Below are 17,253 nucleotides of genomic sequence, written 5' to 3'. Positions count from 1 at the left end.
TCCCTCGAAGATAGAAGGCGACGCGAGGAGAGCGGATGGGTGTGCGTGTGGAGGGCGAAGGCGACGTCTACGACGGTGGGAGAGCCTGGGAAAGCGTCACCTGCATCCGCAGTGGCAGCATAAAAAAGGAGCCTTTTTCTCCCCCTCCTTCCCTCTCCTCCCTTCGTGGATCCGACTCCTAATTTTGAGACGACGAAGAATAGCAAAGCAATCTGCTCGGGTCGTCCGTTTGTGTGGCTGGGAGCGGTGGTGGCGGTGACACCGCTACACGTGAGGTGAGGAGTGAGGACGACGCGCGCGCGTCGGTTCCGCCACTGCCCGTCCGTCAGCGGTCAGCCTCTCCCGAACTCTACCGCGCCATGCTGCCTCCTGACGTGGAGTAGTCTAGATAGATGCGGCACGAACGCTCTCTGGCTCTCTGCTGCTGCAACTTGCAGATCTCGCCATGAAAGGAGAGTTTTGTTTTTTCTCCCTTCCCCCTTGGGGGCTGGGGCTGGGGGTGTCCCCTCTCGCTGAATATCTCTGGATCTGTTCAGTTTTGTCGCGTTGAGAAGCTTGGTTATTCAGGGAAAGTGACAACGAAGGATGGCGTCCGGAAGATCTGGTGAAGCGATCTGTCACTCGCTCATCACTGGCTGAGCTGAAGGCCTGACTGAAGCTCGTGTTGCACCTGCACTGCTAGTGTACTGTATTAATTAAAGTGCGAGCAGAGGAGGAATCCTGTCTGTGTTTGCAGCAGGGTGAGATTTGCAGATCAGATTAGTGTGTAAGTTTTGCCATAAACGGCAAAAGATGAGAGATAGAGCATTGCAGATCCGGGAAGGAGGATTAGTGCTCTGTTCGCTTGGCTGATAAGCCATGACTGAAAGTACTGCTGGCTGATTTATTGTGAGAGAAAAATATTGTTCGTTGGCTGAAAAAGTACGGTTTATAAGCCAAACGATCATAGCGTAGCTAGTTAATTAGTGCTATTGAAGAATGCTGTCAGAGGTGTACGTCGACAATTCCTGCAGCAGCACACTGACAAGTGCGTTCACGTCCATCTCTTTATAAAAGGTCCCCGAGATCTCAGAGCGTGCAGTGACAGCAGCAGGGGCGGATTTAGGCCTAGGGCAACTAGTGCCACGGCCCTAGGCGTGGCCTAAAAAGTCTCTTATAGCATATGTAGTTATCCAGCCTGGTTCCAGATATTGGGCCAATTGTGCACACCCCAAACGGCCCAGAAGTCCAGCACAGAGAGAAGAGAGGCAGAGCGCACAGATGGGAAATCGTGGGCGCGGGCGCGGCGCCCGTCTCCGTTCGGCCGTTCCTTTTCCTCGCTTCCTCTCCCACTCCGCATTCTAAGTTGCTGCTAACCCTAGCGTCGGCGGCCGTCCTCCACCGAGAGCCAAGCGTCGGTCCAACCTCGGCCCTCGCTCATTGTCTGCCGTCCTCCCGTGGTCCCATCAGACGCTGGTTCTCCACGCACCAGTTCTTCTGGCCCCGGCGCCACTGCTCTGCAACCAGCACGGCGGCGGCCACCTGGACCTGGCCACAGGCCGCACTAGATGGCGTCCCGCGCCCGGCAGACCAGCATTTTGGCGCAAGCAAGTGGCAACAACGCAAGCGCAGGCCACAGGCGCCTCTATCTCTATGGTGTGCTGGAGTACATAGTACTGGTCTGTGCCTTTGTGCTCTGTTAGACTATTATTACTCGCCGATTGCAAGAGGGTTAACTGACTAAGCCTTGGTAATTCTTCCCCATTCTCAAATCTGAGTTTTGTTTTAAAGTTTAACTCTCCCCGATCTAGATATTCCTAAATGATTAATTGATTATTATGTTGATATTTGTCAAGTCTGAGTCGAGGAATAAGATTGTCGGAGGGGGTAATTGGTTGAATTATAGGACGATTTGTTATGTTAAACTAGATATCTTTGCAAGCATCAAAGATGAAAATAATTCGTATCAATTATGTTGTGTATTGCAGCATGGAATTGAGATATCATCTAAATTTATACATTTATAGGCTAGTTTATTATCTATCATTATTATTAGGTCCGGTGTGGTTAGTATTTTAATTCGGTGCAGAACATTTATGCGCTTTGACAGTGGCCCTAGGCGCCAAAATCGACGAGCTCCGCCACTGGACAGCAGCACCGCTGAGCCTCCCTGTCGAGCGTTGTTGCTTCGCTCCTCATCGGGTCATCACCCAGTGACTTCTCTGTACTAGCACATGAAGGCTCCGATTGATTTGAAAGGAATTTTAAGAATTTGGATAAAAAAAACTAATGTGTTTTATTGAATTCTGTATTCATATGTTAAAATCTCTTAGAATCTAGTTTGTTTGGATGAGATTTTACGATTCTAAGATTTTCTATCCAGATTCTTAAAATCCCTAGATCCAAATGGGACCGAAATGATTGGTTTGCTTATCGGTCCGGTTTGACTTACGTTGAGGAGCTATCCCCTTGGCTGAGTGCATGCAACACCATCATGTTTGGTTGCTTACATCTAGCTAGCTTAGTCGAGTTAAGATGATGTTTTCATGAGAATATATTGCATAAGATAAATTATTATTGCTTGAGGTCAATAACATAATCATGATATTTATTATATGATTCCTTGATATTATCTAAAATATATTAATATCAATTAATATACACTAATTATGCACAAACAATATTATTATGAGTGAGAAACATTCAAAATGCGCAAATTTCGGGAGCCAGGCTGAAGTGTTTTTTTCTTCTTTTTTTGCATGAGCAAAGTCAGGCCAGAGTATCGTACAAACAAACATGCATCTCATAGGCCTGGCTAGAGCGTACACGGCCAATCAATCACGCCTGTATGGCACTACTAGCTCTCATGGCAGGGATCTTCTCTAGACTCGTGCAGCGATATGCATGCAAATGCTGGTAGGAATCTTGGAGCGGTGCGTGATGGGCAGTAGCAACTCTGGATTCAGACATCGCCCCCATACATACCTTGGAACAGCAGTCTCGGAGAACGGGAGAAGATACCCGTGAGTCAGTCTTCCCTATCTGCTATCCTTTTGGCTGCCTACGTGGCATCTTGCCGTACGTGTAGCGTCCCTTCCCTTGCCGACGTATGGACACGGCTGCACCGCACGTCGGCCGGCCATCAGGCATCATATCAGGCCAAGCACGCCGCCGCAACTACCCGTGCGCCCGCGGTCCCGCGCCGTCACCTGCCCCTTTGCGTTACGTTTCTCGCGGCGGCCAGGGACTATTTGATTGATTCAAGCATAGTATTTTTTTATGCCAACTAGGGACTATTTTTTGGTTCACTATCAAAAAATTATGTCACGTCAAACTTTTGAGTATCATGTCCCACACGTATCGTATACTTATTCTCTTTTGCTAAACTTGATACGAGCGTGCGTTTAAAGTTATTACTCAATCTGTTCTAAATTATAAGATATTTTGATTTTTCTAAATACGTAGCTTTTGATATACACATAAATATACAAAAGTGCTAATAGTTGTTAGTTCTAACCGAACCTTGCCCTCTTCTAAGTCTGGAAATGATAGTAGACCATGCCGTTGTGATATTCAAATTCTAACCAAATTGTTTATACACTAACTACATGTTCTCGTACCGTTGGTTGCCTCTAAGTGAGTACTTGAGCATGGCTTAGGTGGTAGTGGTGTTGGGTGTCACGATACCTTCGCAAAAAAATTGCCCGAACCTCATTAAAACGTGTCAAAGTCATGTCGTTGGCGCTCTGTTCGTGAACTGATGTTAGAGTGATGAGCTCACATTGGCATCTATCTACCTCCTTCCCTGGTGGTCCTCTGGTCATGGCGATGGCATTGCTAGGTCATTAGCAATATAGACTTTACGATAGGGGAGTTAGTTGAACCTCAACTATGATCGTTAGTGACTTTTGCTACGCTTTGAAATGTGTGCACGTCACCTTGGGCAGCCGTTCGGACTGGGATTGCGGTCACCACGGGCACAACGTGGTGGCGTCGGGGTCACATTGCGACCAAGCCACGGTCGCTGGCCCACGCGTGGGCCAGGCCTGTGCCGCACTGCGCCTAGGTCATGCATGGCCCAACCCAGCTAGCAGTGGTCTGGTCACCCGGCCACGGTCTGCGCACGTCAACGCCAGCCACCGAGTCGTGTGCAGGGTCATAGCGGAGCTATGGCTGTCACCGCCTTGCTGTCATGGCGCTCGCCCCACATTTCATCCTACCTACCACATCGAGTCTCTGGACGTGTGCCGCTACCGCCGCACCTGGGTCGACGACCCGGTCACTGTGGTGATGAGATGTTTCCCTACCTCGCTCGCTAGCCGACGCCGATGAGCCCCCGCTCGGGTCTTGCCACTCCATTCAAATAAACTGTCACCTGTGCGCATGTGTTCGAGCTACCGCCATCAAATGGAGCCGCCCCGTATTAATCCGCTCACCCACGCTTGGGTGCACTCTCCACGACATGACCATGGCTAGAGCTCCTCCTTTCCGCCCTCCAATTCACCTAGCTTAGGGCTTCATAGTTTGATTCCTCGTACCGGTAGGTGGCATAAGGAGGCCACTAGGCGTCCCATCTTCCCCATGCCCGGTCGAGCGCTATCGATCGCCAATTTAGCATTTTGCTCACCGCCGGCCATGGGCATCGCCGCAGCTAGTGGATCATGGGTAAGTCCCAATCCGTGGGGAAAGAACCCAATTGGTGGTGTTTCTAGACTCATGTTGATCCACTCTAGCTGGTGCTCGTGATAGGTTGGCTTGATTTCTCATCGTGGGTGTGATGACGCGACAGTGCCACGCTTGGAGAGCCATCGCTCGCCTGGTCGCACGTGGCCAGACCACCCTAGCTACCGATGTTTCGAGTTACCACCGGCTAGTAAATTTGTATATTGCGTGTCTGACCTAGATGGTGTGCTAAGAGGACACGAGGATTATACTGGCTCAGGCCGAATGTCCCTACATCTAGTTTTGGGATGCTCGTGTAACCAACACTAAGTTTGTAGTAGGGGGTTACAAACTAGCGAGAGAGGGAGGAGCTCCTAAGTCTCTGTGGTTCGATTGCTTGATGTTTCTATTGCTCGATCTATCAGTCGATCGATCTCCCTCTCTGAACAGTGCCCTGCCTTCCCTTTTATAGTCCAAGGGAAGAGAACAGGATACCAGAGATCGAGAGAAGGGAAGAGGGAAAAAAGAAAGAGAAATAAGGCTCCCGGGGTGTGCCATCCTCCTCTTCGCGTAGGTCTCGTTGACCCTGTAGATCGTGGTGGCAGCGTCGTCGCACCGGGGCCCTGTTGGTCGCTGCAGCATACGTGTGGGCATCATGCGCCATTGTTGTCTTCCGTCCCATCTGAGCAGACGGAATGGTCAAAGGGTCCCCTAACAGAGGCCATACGGGGGGCTAGCGGTACAGTGCTAGTCAACTAACACCAGTCGACTGATGTTGGACGATGGTCAGGCAGGGAGTTGGCAGCACAGTGCTGGCCTATTGACGCGGTGGGCAATATGAGTCTCCTAGCATAGGCTGTTGCGACCGCCAGTCGCATCTCGACGCGCCCTAGACGTGCTCCCGGGCATGCGCCTCCACGCCATAGTGGTTGAAGCAGTTTAGGTCCCATCCTAGGGCCTTTGTTTTTGTCCGGTAGCAAATCTGACCCCCCCAGGGAACGGGCGAGGCAGAAATCTCACCCTGGGGGCAAGGCAAGATGGAATCCGACCCTTAGGGGTCAGATGAGGCGGAGCCCTCCCTATGGGACTAGACGAGTTAGAGCCTGCGCCCTAGGGTCGGAGGAGTCAGAGCCCATGCCTTAGGGTCGGACGAGGCAGAAACCTTGTCCTCAGAGTCAGAGCCCATGCCTTAGGGTCGGACGAAGAGAAAACCTTGTCCTCTAAGTCAGACGAGGCATGGCCTAGCCCCTGGGGGTAAGACGAGGATGTAGTTGTGCCCTTAACCATCGAATGAGGTGACATGACGCTCATTAATCTGTTGGCTTAGATACCCGAGTATAGGTATCTAACAGTAGCCCCTGAGCCTTTGGAGGAGTGAGACACTCCTACAAAGGTTTTTTGCAATCCAGTGCTTGAGGGCACATGGGAGTACTATTCGTCACTCCGTCCATGGTTTCCGCAACCGGAGGTGAGTCATTGTTTGTCTACGACCACGTGTTCGGTCTCTTTGCGATGCCGAGCCCCCGCGCGTAGTAGGGGTCTAGTCGGGGGGTCGGTTTGTCTTGTGATCGTCATCCCTCATGCATCCATTTGCTAGAATAGAGGGGCTAAGTCGTGCCATGCTTTCCTCGCTAGACGGAGCACGGTGCTCGATGAGTTGTTAACAGGCTTATTCGAGTGGAGCCCTGGCATCCCGTTTGTGGGGGCCTAGTTCAAGATCAGCTAGTGACTGACTTCAGATTTCTGGTGGCCGGTCCATATAGTTCTCGAATCTGTTCGACCGGTCTGAGGGCTCGATGCCTTTCTTCAGGGAAAAACCATGGACCTTGCATCATCCAAGACTCAAAACGAGGGTCGAGACACCTGTGGTGCTTCATGCGCCTCGAGTATTGGCCACTAGCGGGCCTGTCCTTAACCTCTCCTCACTCTAGTGTGCCCTAGAGCGGCTGTGAACCCACTGGTGGGCCAGCCTTCGAACTCCTAGGCATTAATGGGCCATGGGAGCATTTTCAGCTCCATATCCCACTTATCTGCGGTGGCCCGTAGCCTTTAAAGGCGAACCATCGCTCGGTGGATCCTTTGCGGGGAAGATTTGGATAGGCATGCACTCGTCTCTCAAGGTAGGGATGCGACTGATGCAGCGTGGAACAGTGAGGGCATGACCCCCAAAGGAAACATATCTGGCGAGGCATGGGGCACGTTAATTTAGGTGGATGGTTCGCCTTTCATCTATTCCACCCTTACCTTATAAATGGAGCCATTTCTCCCTAGCCTTCATATGCACAGCCGCATCCTTGCCCCTCCAGTCTTTCTACCTTTCGCTCTCGAGTTTCAGCCTTTGTTCCCCTATTTTTGCTCCGCCGCTAGTGAAGTTCTCGCTCTCTAGCCCTACGCCACAGCTAGATCTTCTGCATCGCCATCCCCATTCCTCGATGGAGCCGTGGCTTCGCTCAGACATTCTCCACGCACGCATGGAGGGTCTAGTTAAGGAGGGCCTTCTCCATGCAAGGACCACGGTGATGGAGTGGATCATACTTGGTGGCGAGGATGAGCCGTTGCCGCCCGATGGCTACGTCATCTCCATCATCCCCTTCCACGAGTGTGGGCTCATGACTCCTCCCCACCGATTCCTCCGAGGGCTGCTGCACTACTATGGGCTTGAGCTACAGCATCTGAATCCCAATGGGATTCAGCACATCTTGGCCTTTATCGTGCTGTGCGAGGGGTATCTAGGGATCAAGCCCCACTTCGAGCTATGGAAGTACTTCTTTGCTGTCGAGCTACTAAAGAAGAAGGAGAGGAAGAAGCTAGACCTGGTAGTGTCGATGGGATGTGCGAGCATCCATCTTTGAGGCAACCAATCATCAGAGTACATGTCCATCCCATTGTCGAAATCCAACAAGGGGTGGCATAAGCTTAGGTTCTACCTAAGGAACGCCGCCGCCGCCCCCTACCGATCTTTACCAGTCGCCTGATCGAGGAGGCGCTGGACGTGTGGAGGTATGGGCTCATCGCGAAGGATCAGAATAGGCTCGACGACCTTCTCAAAGCCATCATGACTCTAAAGGGTTGTGGTCTTTGTGGGACCGGTGTCATTGAAGCATACCACATCAGGACGTTGGCACCGCTGATGGCACGTGCTCTTCCAATGTAGAAGATGTCGTCAGAGTGTACCATGTTAGTAGGGACGGTGATGGTCACTGGTGAGGTCCTCAGCATCGGTGAAATGGCACAACGCATCAAGGAAGTGATAGAGTGCCTGGCAGATCCATTGGTGGATCTTGCCCTGGTGTACCTAGTCTCGAGGCATCCCGTGATGTGGCCATATGTGGGTTTCGTCGAACTGGTAAGCCTTTGTCGAGTTTGTTTCCTGGGTTGACCCTCCTCTATTCTTAGATTCTAAGCGTCAAGATTTGTAGCCCGACCTCTTCGCCCATGAGTCCGACCTGCCATGACCAGAGGATGTGGCTAGGAGGGCAGTGAATCGCGCCACGGCTGAGGCGGTGAAGGGGAAGAAGGAGCGTAAGAAGGCAAAGAAGGAGCGAGCGAAGCTACAACATGGAAAGCGCCGGCAAGGCTTAGAGGAGAGCGATGGCGATGAGGAGGAGGAAGAGGAGGAGGGCAAGTCTGACCCCAACATCCCATGGGGCACGCTTGCGCATGAGGATGAATAGGCCGACGTAGGGTAGGCCAACATGACCTCAATTCCACAGCATGCCCTAGCACAAACCAAAGAGGATGTGCCTCTAAGATCAGCGGGGGAGGACACGCCCCTGAGGTCAGCGGAGCAAGTCCGCCCTGCTTCAACTGACCCTACCAGGGTGACCTTGATTCCATAGCAAGCCCCGACGCAAACCGAAGATGATGTGCATCCAAGATTGGCGGGGGAGGACGTACCCCCGAGGTCGGAGGAGCAAGTCTGCCCCACTCCGACTGACCCCACCAGGGGATCAAAGCGACCAATTGTCGATGTGGCAGTTAGAGTCGAGCGACCAGCCCTCAAAACATCTTCAGATAATGGCGTCGAGTTGAGTTGACGACTTCTTTGCCCTTTCATTGTGTTCTTGGATTTTGCCGTGTGATGTTGGTGCTTTCTGTAGGACTAGCCCTAGCAAACTCCTAGCGTTGGCTTCGTAGAAGATCCTGGCACATCGGCTAATCCCCCAAGAGTCGACTAGCATGGTGCCAGGGGTGCGCCGTGATGGCGCCAAGGCAGACACAGTGTCGCCTAAGGAAGCAGGGGAGGCGGAGGCGCTAATTGTCCTGATGGAGGCGCTCGTGGAATCGGCGCCCATGCCTATCGACGCGCCCGAGGTGGGGCAAATGGGAGGAGGCACGACCGAGGCATCCCCTATAGATGCGGCGACGGCTTGGACCTTGGAGCCCAAGCTGCTAGCCTCCTCTGCCATCAAAGGGTCTGCTCCCGAGGGAGCACCGGTGATGGAGGAGGTACCATCGACTCCCGTCGGGGTGACGCCAATGGGTGCGACGGTTGACCCCTTGGTTGGGGCTAGGCCCTCCCGGTCCCTTGTCTGGCTAGGCGATGATCCACTCATGTGGGGAAGAGACTGGCTCCATTAGGCTAGGTGGCTGGACCTGAGCGACTCGGTGTTCACCCTTGATGACCTAGCGGAGGTGAAGGACTAGACGAGTGTGTGCTCAGGACTTGAGTCCGTTGTCCACTCTCTGACCGACGTGTTGGGGTGTTGAAGGATGACGTCACCCCAACCAGCCAGGTTTGTCATGCCTTCATGTTTTCTACTTTTGAGCCCTGTTTATATAGTTCTAACCTAATTTTTTTGTAGTCCCTTGTGATGTGCAGCCGGGAGAAGTCCCTATTCCTCTATCGTAAGAGGGAGGTCTGGGGGCTTGCTGTCAAAGTGCTGCAGCTGTAGGAGGAGGTGGCGAGCCTACAGACCAAGGAATAGGAAGCCCATCAACATGCTAATGAGGCCGAGGACAAGCTCAAGGCTATGGTCGCCAATGCTGGGAAAGATGTCATGGAGCTTGGACGACTCTGCTCGGCACTTGACCTTGCCCATTAAGAGAGCACCGACGCTCGGCGTGCGCTCAAAAACGAGCAGAAGTTTAAGGAAGAAGCCGAGGGCCTAGTCGCCACCTTGGCCGAGGATGTTGGCATGCTCCAGAGGGAGAAGATGGTCCTCGAGGAGCAAGTGAAAGGTGAGGCTCTGGTTATCTTTTTGCTTGACATTTACAATCAGTTTTCTGATGCTCTTTGATGTTCGGCTTGGGCAGTCCTATAGTGGCAACTCTCTAAGGTGTGGGGTGAACTCCAGTTGGAGAGAGATGACCATGACACCTTGCGTGCTACCATCGGGTTGGTCTTCAATGACCTTAGGGTCGCCCTGGCCAAGGAGACGAGCTTGCTCATAGTTGGGTTACCCAGATCCCAGATTGGGCGTGCGCGCTCGCAAGGGAGGCCCTATACACTGGTGTCCATCATGCATTTGCCATCGCCCACTCCCACTATAGTAACATCGACCTACTGGTGATCAGTGAGGGCTTCGCGCCTGGCTACACTAACGCCGAGCTGGACAAAATTGAGAAGGAAGTGGCTCCCCCGGCGCGGAGAAGAAATCCTGCCCAAGGGTGTTTAGTTAGATAGCTGAGTCCGGTGTCAGTCTTTTTGTAAAGACTTTTATTATGGCCGGAAATGTTGTTTGGCCTTTCTATATACATATATATAAAGTCTGTTGCAATCCGACCTTTGTTTTATGTTAAGGCCTTAGAAACTTAAGTTGCAAGCGACTAAATAATGATCACGCTAGTGAGCAAGCGATGTCATAGCCGTCGGGGCGTAGGTTTTTTGCATTCCGACCAGTTTTACTCATCGTTGATTTTTAGCAACTCTTATTTCTAGGTCTTGTCATAAAAAAGAAGGGTCGGATGGGAAAATATTCCTGAGTATATGTACTCCTATATAAAGTTTGTTGCGATCTGACCCTTGTTTTATGTTAAGGCATTAGAAACATAAGTTGCGAGCGACTAAGTAATGATCACGCTGGTGAGCAAGTGATGCCATAGCCGTCGGGGCATAGGCTTTTTGCATTCCTACCAGTTTTACTCATTGTTAGTTTTCAGCAACTCTTATTTCTAGGTTTTGTCATAAAAAAGAAGGGTTGGATGGAAAATGTTTCTGAGTATATGTACTCCTATCAGCCCCTCGAGTAAAACCCGACCCCAGGTAGTTGCTGGGGTCGGGTGTTACTGAAGACCGATTAGATCAGAAGCAAACCCGATAGGTGGTAACATTTTTTGGTTTTTGTAGAAACATTACTTAGTTTAATAAGCATATTGAAAGCTTTAGAACGGGACAACTAAGGGTAAAAGTGACGTAGCTGCTCGATGTTCTAAGCGTTGGTGATGGCTTTGCCATCATTAGTCTTGAGCTTGTAGGTGCCGAGTCGGAGTACTTCTGGGATGATGTACGGTCCTTCCCACGGCGCCAAAAGCTTGTGGCAATTTTTGTTGATTTGGATGCGGCGAAGGACTAAATCACCTACGCCGAAGGCGTGACCCCACACGCGTCGGCTATGGTACCATCGTAGGTCCTACTAGTATTTGCCAGAACTGAGTAGGGTGATGTCACGTGCTTCATCAAGCAAATCCATGGCATCTTCCAAAGATGCTTCATTTCCCTGCTCGTTGTAGGCCTTGACCCTTGGTGCTTCGTAGTCGAGGTCGGTCGGGAGGATGGCTTCAGAGCCATAAACCATGAAAAATGGCGTGTAACCGGTTGCCCGACTGCTAGACATCCTTAGGCTCTAGGGTACCAAGGGGAGCTCCATGACCCACCGTCCACTAGCTTTATTGAGCCGGTTGAGGATCCTAGGCTTAAGGCCTTGGAGGACCATGCCATTTGCGTGCTTGACCTGCCCGTTCATGCAGGGGTGCGCTATGGTAGCCCAATCAATGTGGATGTGGTGGTCGTCGTAGAACTAGAGGAATTTCTTCCCCATGAACTATGTGCCGTTGTCAGTTATGATGGAGTTTGGGACCCTAAATCGGTGGATGATATCCGTGAAGAACAACACAGCCTACTCGGATTTAATCACGGCAATCGGCCGAGCCTCTATCCACTTCATGAACTTGTCCATGGCGACAAGTGCGTAAAGCCCCCGAGCGCTCTCTTGAGGGGCCCTACTAGGTCGATCCCCCAAACCACGAATGGCCACATGATGGGGATTGTCTAGAGTGCTTGGGCCGACAGGTGAGTTTGCCGAGCATAGTACTGGCATCCTTTGTAGGTGCGTACAACCTGCTCGGTGTCGGCCACCGTGGTTGGCCAGTAGAAACCTTACCGGAATGTATTTCCGACCAAGGTTCTAGGTGTGGCGTGATGTCCATAGACCCCTCCATGGATGTCTTCCAGCAGGTCCTTCCCCTGCTCGGTAGGGATGCAACGCTGCAAGATTCTAATGTAGCTGTGCTTGTAGAGCTCCCCTTGATGATGATGAAGGACTTGGCACATCATGTGAGCCATCGAGCCTCTGTATTGTCGACAGGGAGCACCTCATGGAGGAGGCAATCAAGATAAGGTGTTCTCCAGTCGGTCAGAGGGTCGGGCTCTACCACTAGGTCTTTGATGAGCTCCATGACCTCGAGGTTAGATGGAATTGAGGGTCGGTCAGCCCCCGAGCCTAGAACTGGTGGCTCATTGCCGATCTATTCTGGTTCCTCGTATCAGACTGAGGGCTTGTGTAGGTTGCTAGTGAAGATGCTAGTGGGGACTTGCTCTTGGCTCAATGCCATCTTTGCTAATGTCTTGGCTACTTCATTGATTTGCCTCGAGATACGGTTGTGCTCGAGGTCATCAAACTTGTCCTCCAACTATCGGACCTGATGACAATATGTGGCCCTCTTGGCATTGTAGCAGCTTGACTCCTTCATGACCTGGTCGATGACTAGTTGTGAGTTGCCTCGAACATCAAGCTATTGGATGCCCAACTCAATGGCGATGCGCAAGCCATTGACGAGTGCCTCATACTCAGCCACATTATTTGAAACCAGGAAGTGGATGCGAATTGCATGCCTCATGCACACCTCGAGGGGGGAAACAAAGACTAGCCCAACCCTGGCTCCCTTCTTCATTAGTGATCCATCGAAGTACATCATCTAGTACTCCTGATCAACGGTCGTTGGTGGCATCTAGATCTTGGTCCATTCGGCCACAAAGTCAGCCGATACCTAAGACTTGATGGTCATGTGTGGGGCGTATGTGACGCCTTGATCCATTAGCTTGAGCGCCCATTTCATGATTCTCCTCGTGGCCTCCTGGTTCTGGATAACCTCACCAAGGTGGAAAGATGACATGATGGTTACCTGGTTTGAGTCGAAGTAGTGGCGTAGCTTCCTCTTGGTGATTAGGATGGCATATAGGAGCTTCTGGATCTAGGGGTAGCGTGTCTTAGAGTCAGACAAGACTTCACTAACAAAGTACATGGGGCACTATACCTTGAGGGCATGTCCCTCTTCTCCCCATTCTACAACCAAGGCGACGCTGACCACCTAAGTCATAGCTGCTACGTAGAGTAGGAGCGGCTCTCCCTCAGCCAGTGGGACTAGAATTGGGGCCTTTGTCAGGAGCACTTTGAGCCTATCAAGCGCCTCCTGAGCCTCAGGCATCCACACGAATCGGTCAGTTTTCTTTAGGAGTCAGTAAAGGGGGAGCCCCCGTTTGTCGAGGCATAAAATGAAGCGACTAAGCGCTGCGAGGCACTCGATAACCTTATGAACTCCCTTTAGGTTCAGAACCGGGCCCATCTTTGTGATGGATGAGATTTTTACTAGGTTGGCTTCGATGCCACGCTTAGAGACGATGAATCTAAGCAGCATGCCCCTTGGGACCCCAAAGATGCATTTCTTAGGGTTAAGCTTGATGCCATTCTCCTGGAGCTTCCTAAGGTCTGCTCCAAGTCAGCCATGAGCTGGTTGGTCTGCTTGGACTTGACTATAATGTCTTCCATGTAAGCCTCAATGGTCCACCTAATGAGGTCTCCAAAGCATTTGGTCATGCAACACTAGTACATAGCCCTAGCGTTCTTGAGTCTGAATGACATCGTAACATAGCAGAACGATCCGAACGGGGTGATGAAAGAGGTCGTGAGCTGGTCGGACTCTTTCATTGCGATATGATGGTACCTAGAGTATGCATTAAGGAAGCATAGGGTTTCACACCCCGAGGTTGAGTCAGCCACCTGATCTATGAGTGGCAAAGGAAATGAATCCTTCGGGCATGCCTTATTGAGGCTCATGTAGTCAACACACATTCTCCATTTCCCACTTTTCTTTCCTATCAAAATGGGATTGGACAACCACTCTGGGTGGTATACTTCCTTGATGAAACCGGCCGCTAAGAGCTTAGCGATTTCCTCACTGATGAGCCTCCGCTTCTCCTTGTTGAAGCGACACAGGCATTGTTTGACTAACCTAGAACCTGGCCTAATCTTCAAGGAATGCTCGATGACTTTCCTCAGAATTCCTAGCATATTCAAGGGTTTCCACGCAAAGATGTCTCGATTGGTATGGAGGAAGTCAACGAGCGTGCCTTCCTAGTTGGGGGAGAGGGTGGTGCCTATGCGCACTGTCTTGTTGATGGAGTTGTCAGGGTCGACGAGGACCTCCTTGATGTTCTTCGTAGGCTCAAAGGATCAGGCCGCCCGCTTTGTGTTGGACGCTCCTTCAACGATGTCCTTCCCGATGGCTATGAACTCCTCGGAAGCGAGGGCCGCTCTCAACCTCACACTCGTAGGCCCTCTAGAAAGAAGTGCCAACATTGATGGCCCTATGTGGGCCTAGCATCTTGAGCTTGAGGTAGGTGTAGTTGGGGACGACCATGAACTTCACGTAACACGGTCGCCCCAAAATGGCATGGTAGACCGAGGGGAACCTGACCACCTCAAAGGTGAGGGTCTTCATCCTATAGTTGGATGGATTCCCAAAGGTGACGAGTAGGCCAATCTGCCCGATTGGTATGGCCTGCTTTCCTAGCACGATGTCATGGAAAGGTGCCCTGGTCGGCTGGATGTGCGATCGGTCGATGCCCATGCCATCAAGTGTCTTTGTGTACATGATGTTGAGGCCGCTACCCTCGTCCATTAGTACCTTGGTGAGCCACTTCATGCCGACGATAGGGTTGACCATGAGTGGGTACCTGCCTGGGTGTGTGATGCTATCTCTATGGTTGGATCGGTCAAAGGTTATGGGACACCCTGACCATTTGAGAAAGTGGGCATGGTGGGCTCGACTTCGTAGACCTCTTAGCTCATGAGCTTCTATCGGTGCTTGGAGCCATATGCCTCTGGCCCACTGAAGATCATGAGGTAGCCATTCAGCAACAGAAAGCCACTGTCCTTCTCTCTGACGTCATCGGCTTCTGCCTCGGGCTTCTTTTTTTGCTCCCATTTCTTGGAGCCACTGGTGAAGAAATGCTTCATGAGGGAGCAGTCCTTGTACATGTGTTTGACGGGGAAGGCATGGTTTGGGCAAGGCCCCTCGAGCAGCTTGTCGAAGTGATTGGGGGTGCCCTCGATCGGTGCTCGACTGACTTTTCACTCCACGGCGGCCACGAGTGAGCCCCCACGCCATTTCTAGTTCTTCTTATTATTCGAACAGTCGAAGAGGCCTTTGTCAGTGTCCTCATCCTACTTTGCCTTGCCTCTAGAGCGATCAAACATTGCTCCAACCGCCTCCTCTCTAGAAGCGTGGCTGGTCACGATGTCGAGGAGTTCCTTAGTAGTTCGTGGGCCCTTATATCATAATTTATGGACCAGGCACTCGCAGGTGGTCCCTAATAGGAAGGCTCTGATGATGTTGGCATCAGCGACATTGGGGAGCTCATTGCACTATCGAGAGAAGCATTGGATGTGCTCACAGAGAGTCTCTCCTGACTTTTGTCGGTGGTTCTTCAAGTCCCAGGGGTTCCCAGGGTGCGCGTAAGTGTCCTAAAAGTTCCCCACAAAGATTTATTTTAGGTCCGCCCAACTCTGAACGCAGTTGGGCAGAAGGTGCTCTAGCCATGTTCATGTCGAGTCAGCCAGGAATAGGGGGAGATTGTGGATGATGAAGTCATCACTGACCACACCACCGGCCCGACAGGCGAGTTGGTAGTCCTCGAGCCACAAACTAGGGTTCGTTTCTCTGGAGTATTTTGGGATGTTAGTCGGCGGGCAGATCGGGGTGGGAGAGCCTCCTTGAGGATATGCCAACCAAAGGCTAGGGGCCCCATTGGTTCAGGGCTATGACTCCGGTCCTCCTCGTGGTCATAGCGTTCGCCCCATCGAGGGTGGTAGCAGCGGCTGGCCTCTTCCCCCGCATCACTGTGGGTATGCCGATGGGCATCGAGGGTGTCGCGCGTGTCACACTATACCACAGCCTATCTTCAGTGACCTATGGTCAGTCGGTATGAGTGGCTACAGCAACCTACGGTCGGTCCCTATAGATATATAGCGACCAACCTGTTACGTCGCTGATAGTGGCGTCGCTATAACTTATAGCGACCGACCCACTTATAGCGGCCGACCGTCCGATAGTATTTTAAAGATATAGCGACCAATGGTTTGACACTATATATTTATATAGCGACCAACTGCCAAACGCTATCGATACAAGAAAATGACAACATAATATCATTTGTTTATACATTAGCCTCATAATCAATACTAATCATACAATCGATGAATCATACAATTAACATTTCCATTTTGGACAATACACAATCATGACACAGAAGCTCATCATAGCTCACAATTATATTATAGCCATAAGCATTTGTCTTGTGTCATTTTCCACAACTCTTGCAGAAACAAGTTACATCAAGGCAGTTTGGCCATCAAGCTAGAATAATGCATATATAGCTCAAAGATGTTTGCACTGGTTGCACAGCTCACATCTCATATGGTTTGCTTGCACTCATTACAAAATGATTCATCACTAGTAAGTCTTAACAAAAGGATTCATCTCTAGTTAGGATGTCCAAAATAATGCACTGGCCATGCACACTTCGATCCAACTGCTTCCTGCATGCATCAGGCTACCTCTAGCCATTACCTTCCACCTGAAAATAAAAGATTACATCCATCAGTGGTACAACCAAAAACTTGACATTAGTAAGTTCAAAAAAAAGAAAATGACTATCACAAATTTGGCACCAGGAGGCACCTCAGCTATGGCACTCCTCCTGATCGAACATAATTAGGTATAAGGAACTACATTCAAGTTCTTCCATAAATACCGCTACCTCTTTGTTGCCAAACAAATAAAACTTAGCCTATCCATGCAGGTATAGGAAGGCTGAAATAAACATGTAAACTGAGCAGTACTTCTAATTGCCCCGCTCATTTTCTCAATTATGTTAGAAATGTAAGCTGAAATAAACATGTAAACTAAAAACTAGAGATCCAACTCCTACAAAGTTCTGAGCATCATGAGAGCAGATAGTCGATCATTCCTACAAGGCTGTATTAAATTGTGTACATGATTGCTCAAGATCCAGCTAGGGCATGCAAAGCAGACTAGCTGATAGATAGATGCAGCATAACACTCACAGATGCCCAAATGCTCCCATGCATCACACTGAATCACAGATGCCCA

The 17,253-nt window shown here is 50.8% G+C and overlaps 1 protein-coding gene across 1 annotated transcript; it reads right to left on the bottom strand.

Moving 5' to 3' along the window:
• Positions 1 to 14,418: 14,418 nt before the first annotated feature.
• LOC136544654 (uncharacterized) lies at positions 14,419 to 14,805 on the bottom strand. Its single transcript, XM_066536739.1, has one exon. The coding sequence runs from the start codon at positions 14,803 to 14,805 to the stop codon at positions 14,419 to 14,421; it is 387 nt and encodes a 128-aa protein (XP_066392836.1).
• Between the last annotated feature and the right edge of the window lie 2,448 nt (positions 14,806 to 17,253).

Source organism: Miscanthus floridulus, chromosome 3 (assembly GCF_019320115.1).
Source record: "Miscanthus floridulus cultivar M001 chromosome 3, ASM1932011v1, whole genome shotgun sequence".
NCBI classification, from domain to species: domain Eukaryota; kingdom Viridiplantae; phylum Streptophyta; class Magnoliopsida; order Poales; family Poaceae; genus Miscanthus; species Miscanthus floridulus.
Note: the sequence above shows the minus strand (reverse complement) of the source record. Positions and strands in the feature narration are given on the sequence as shown.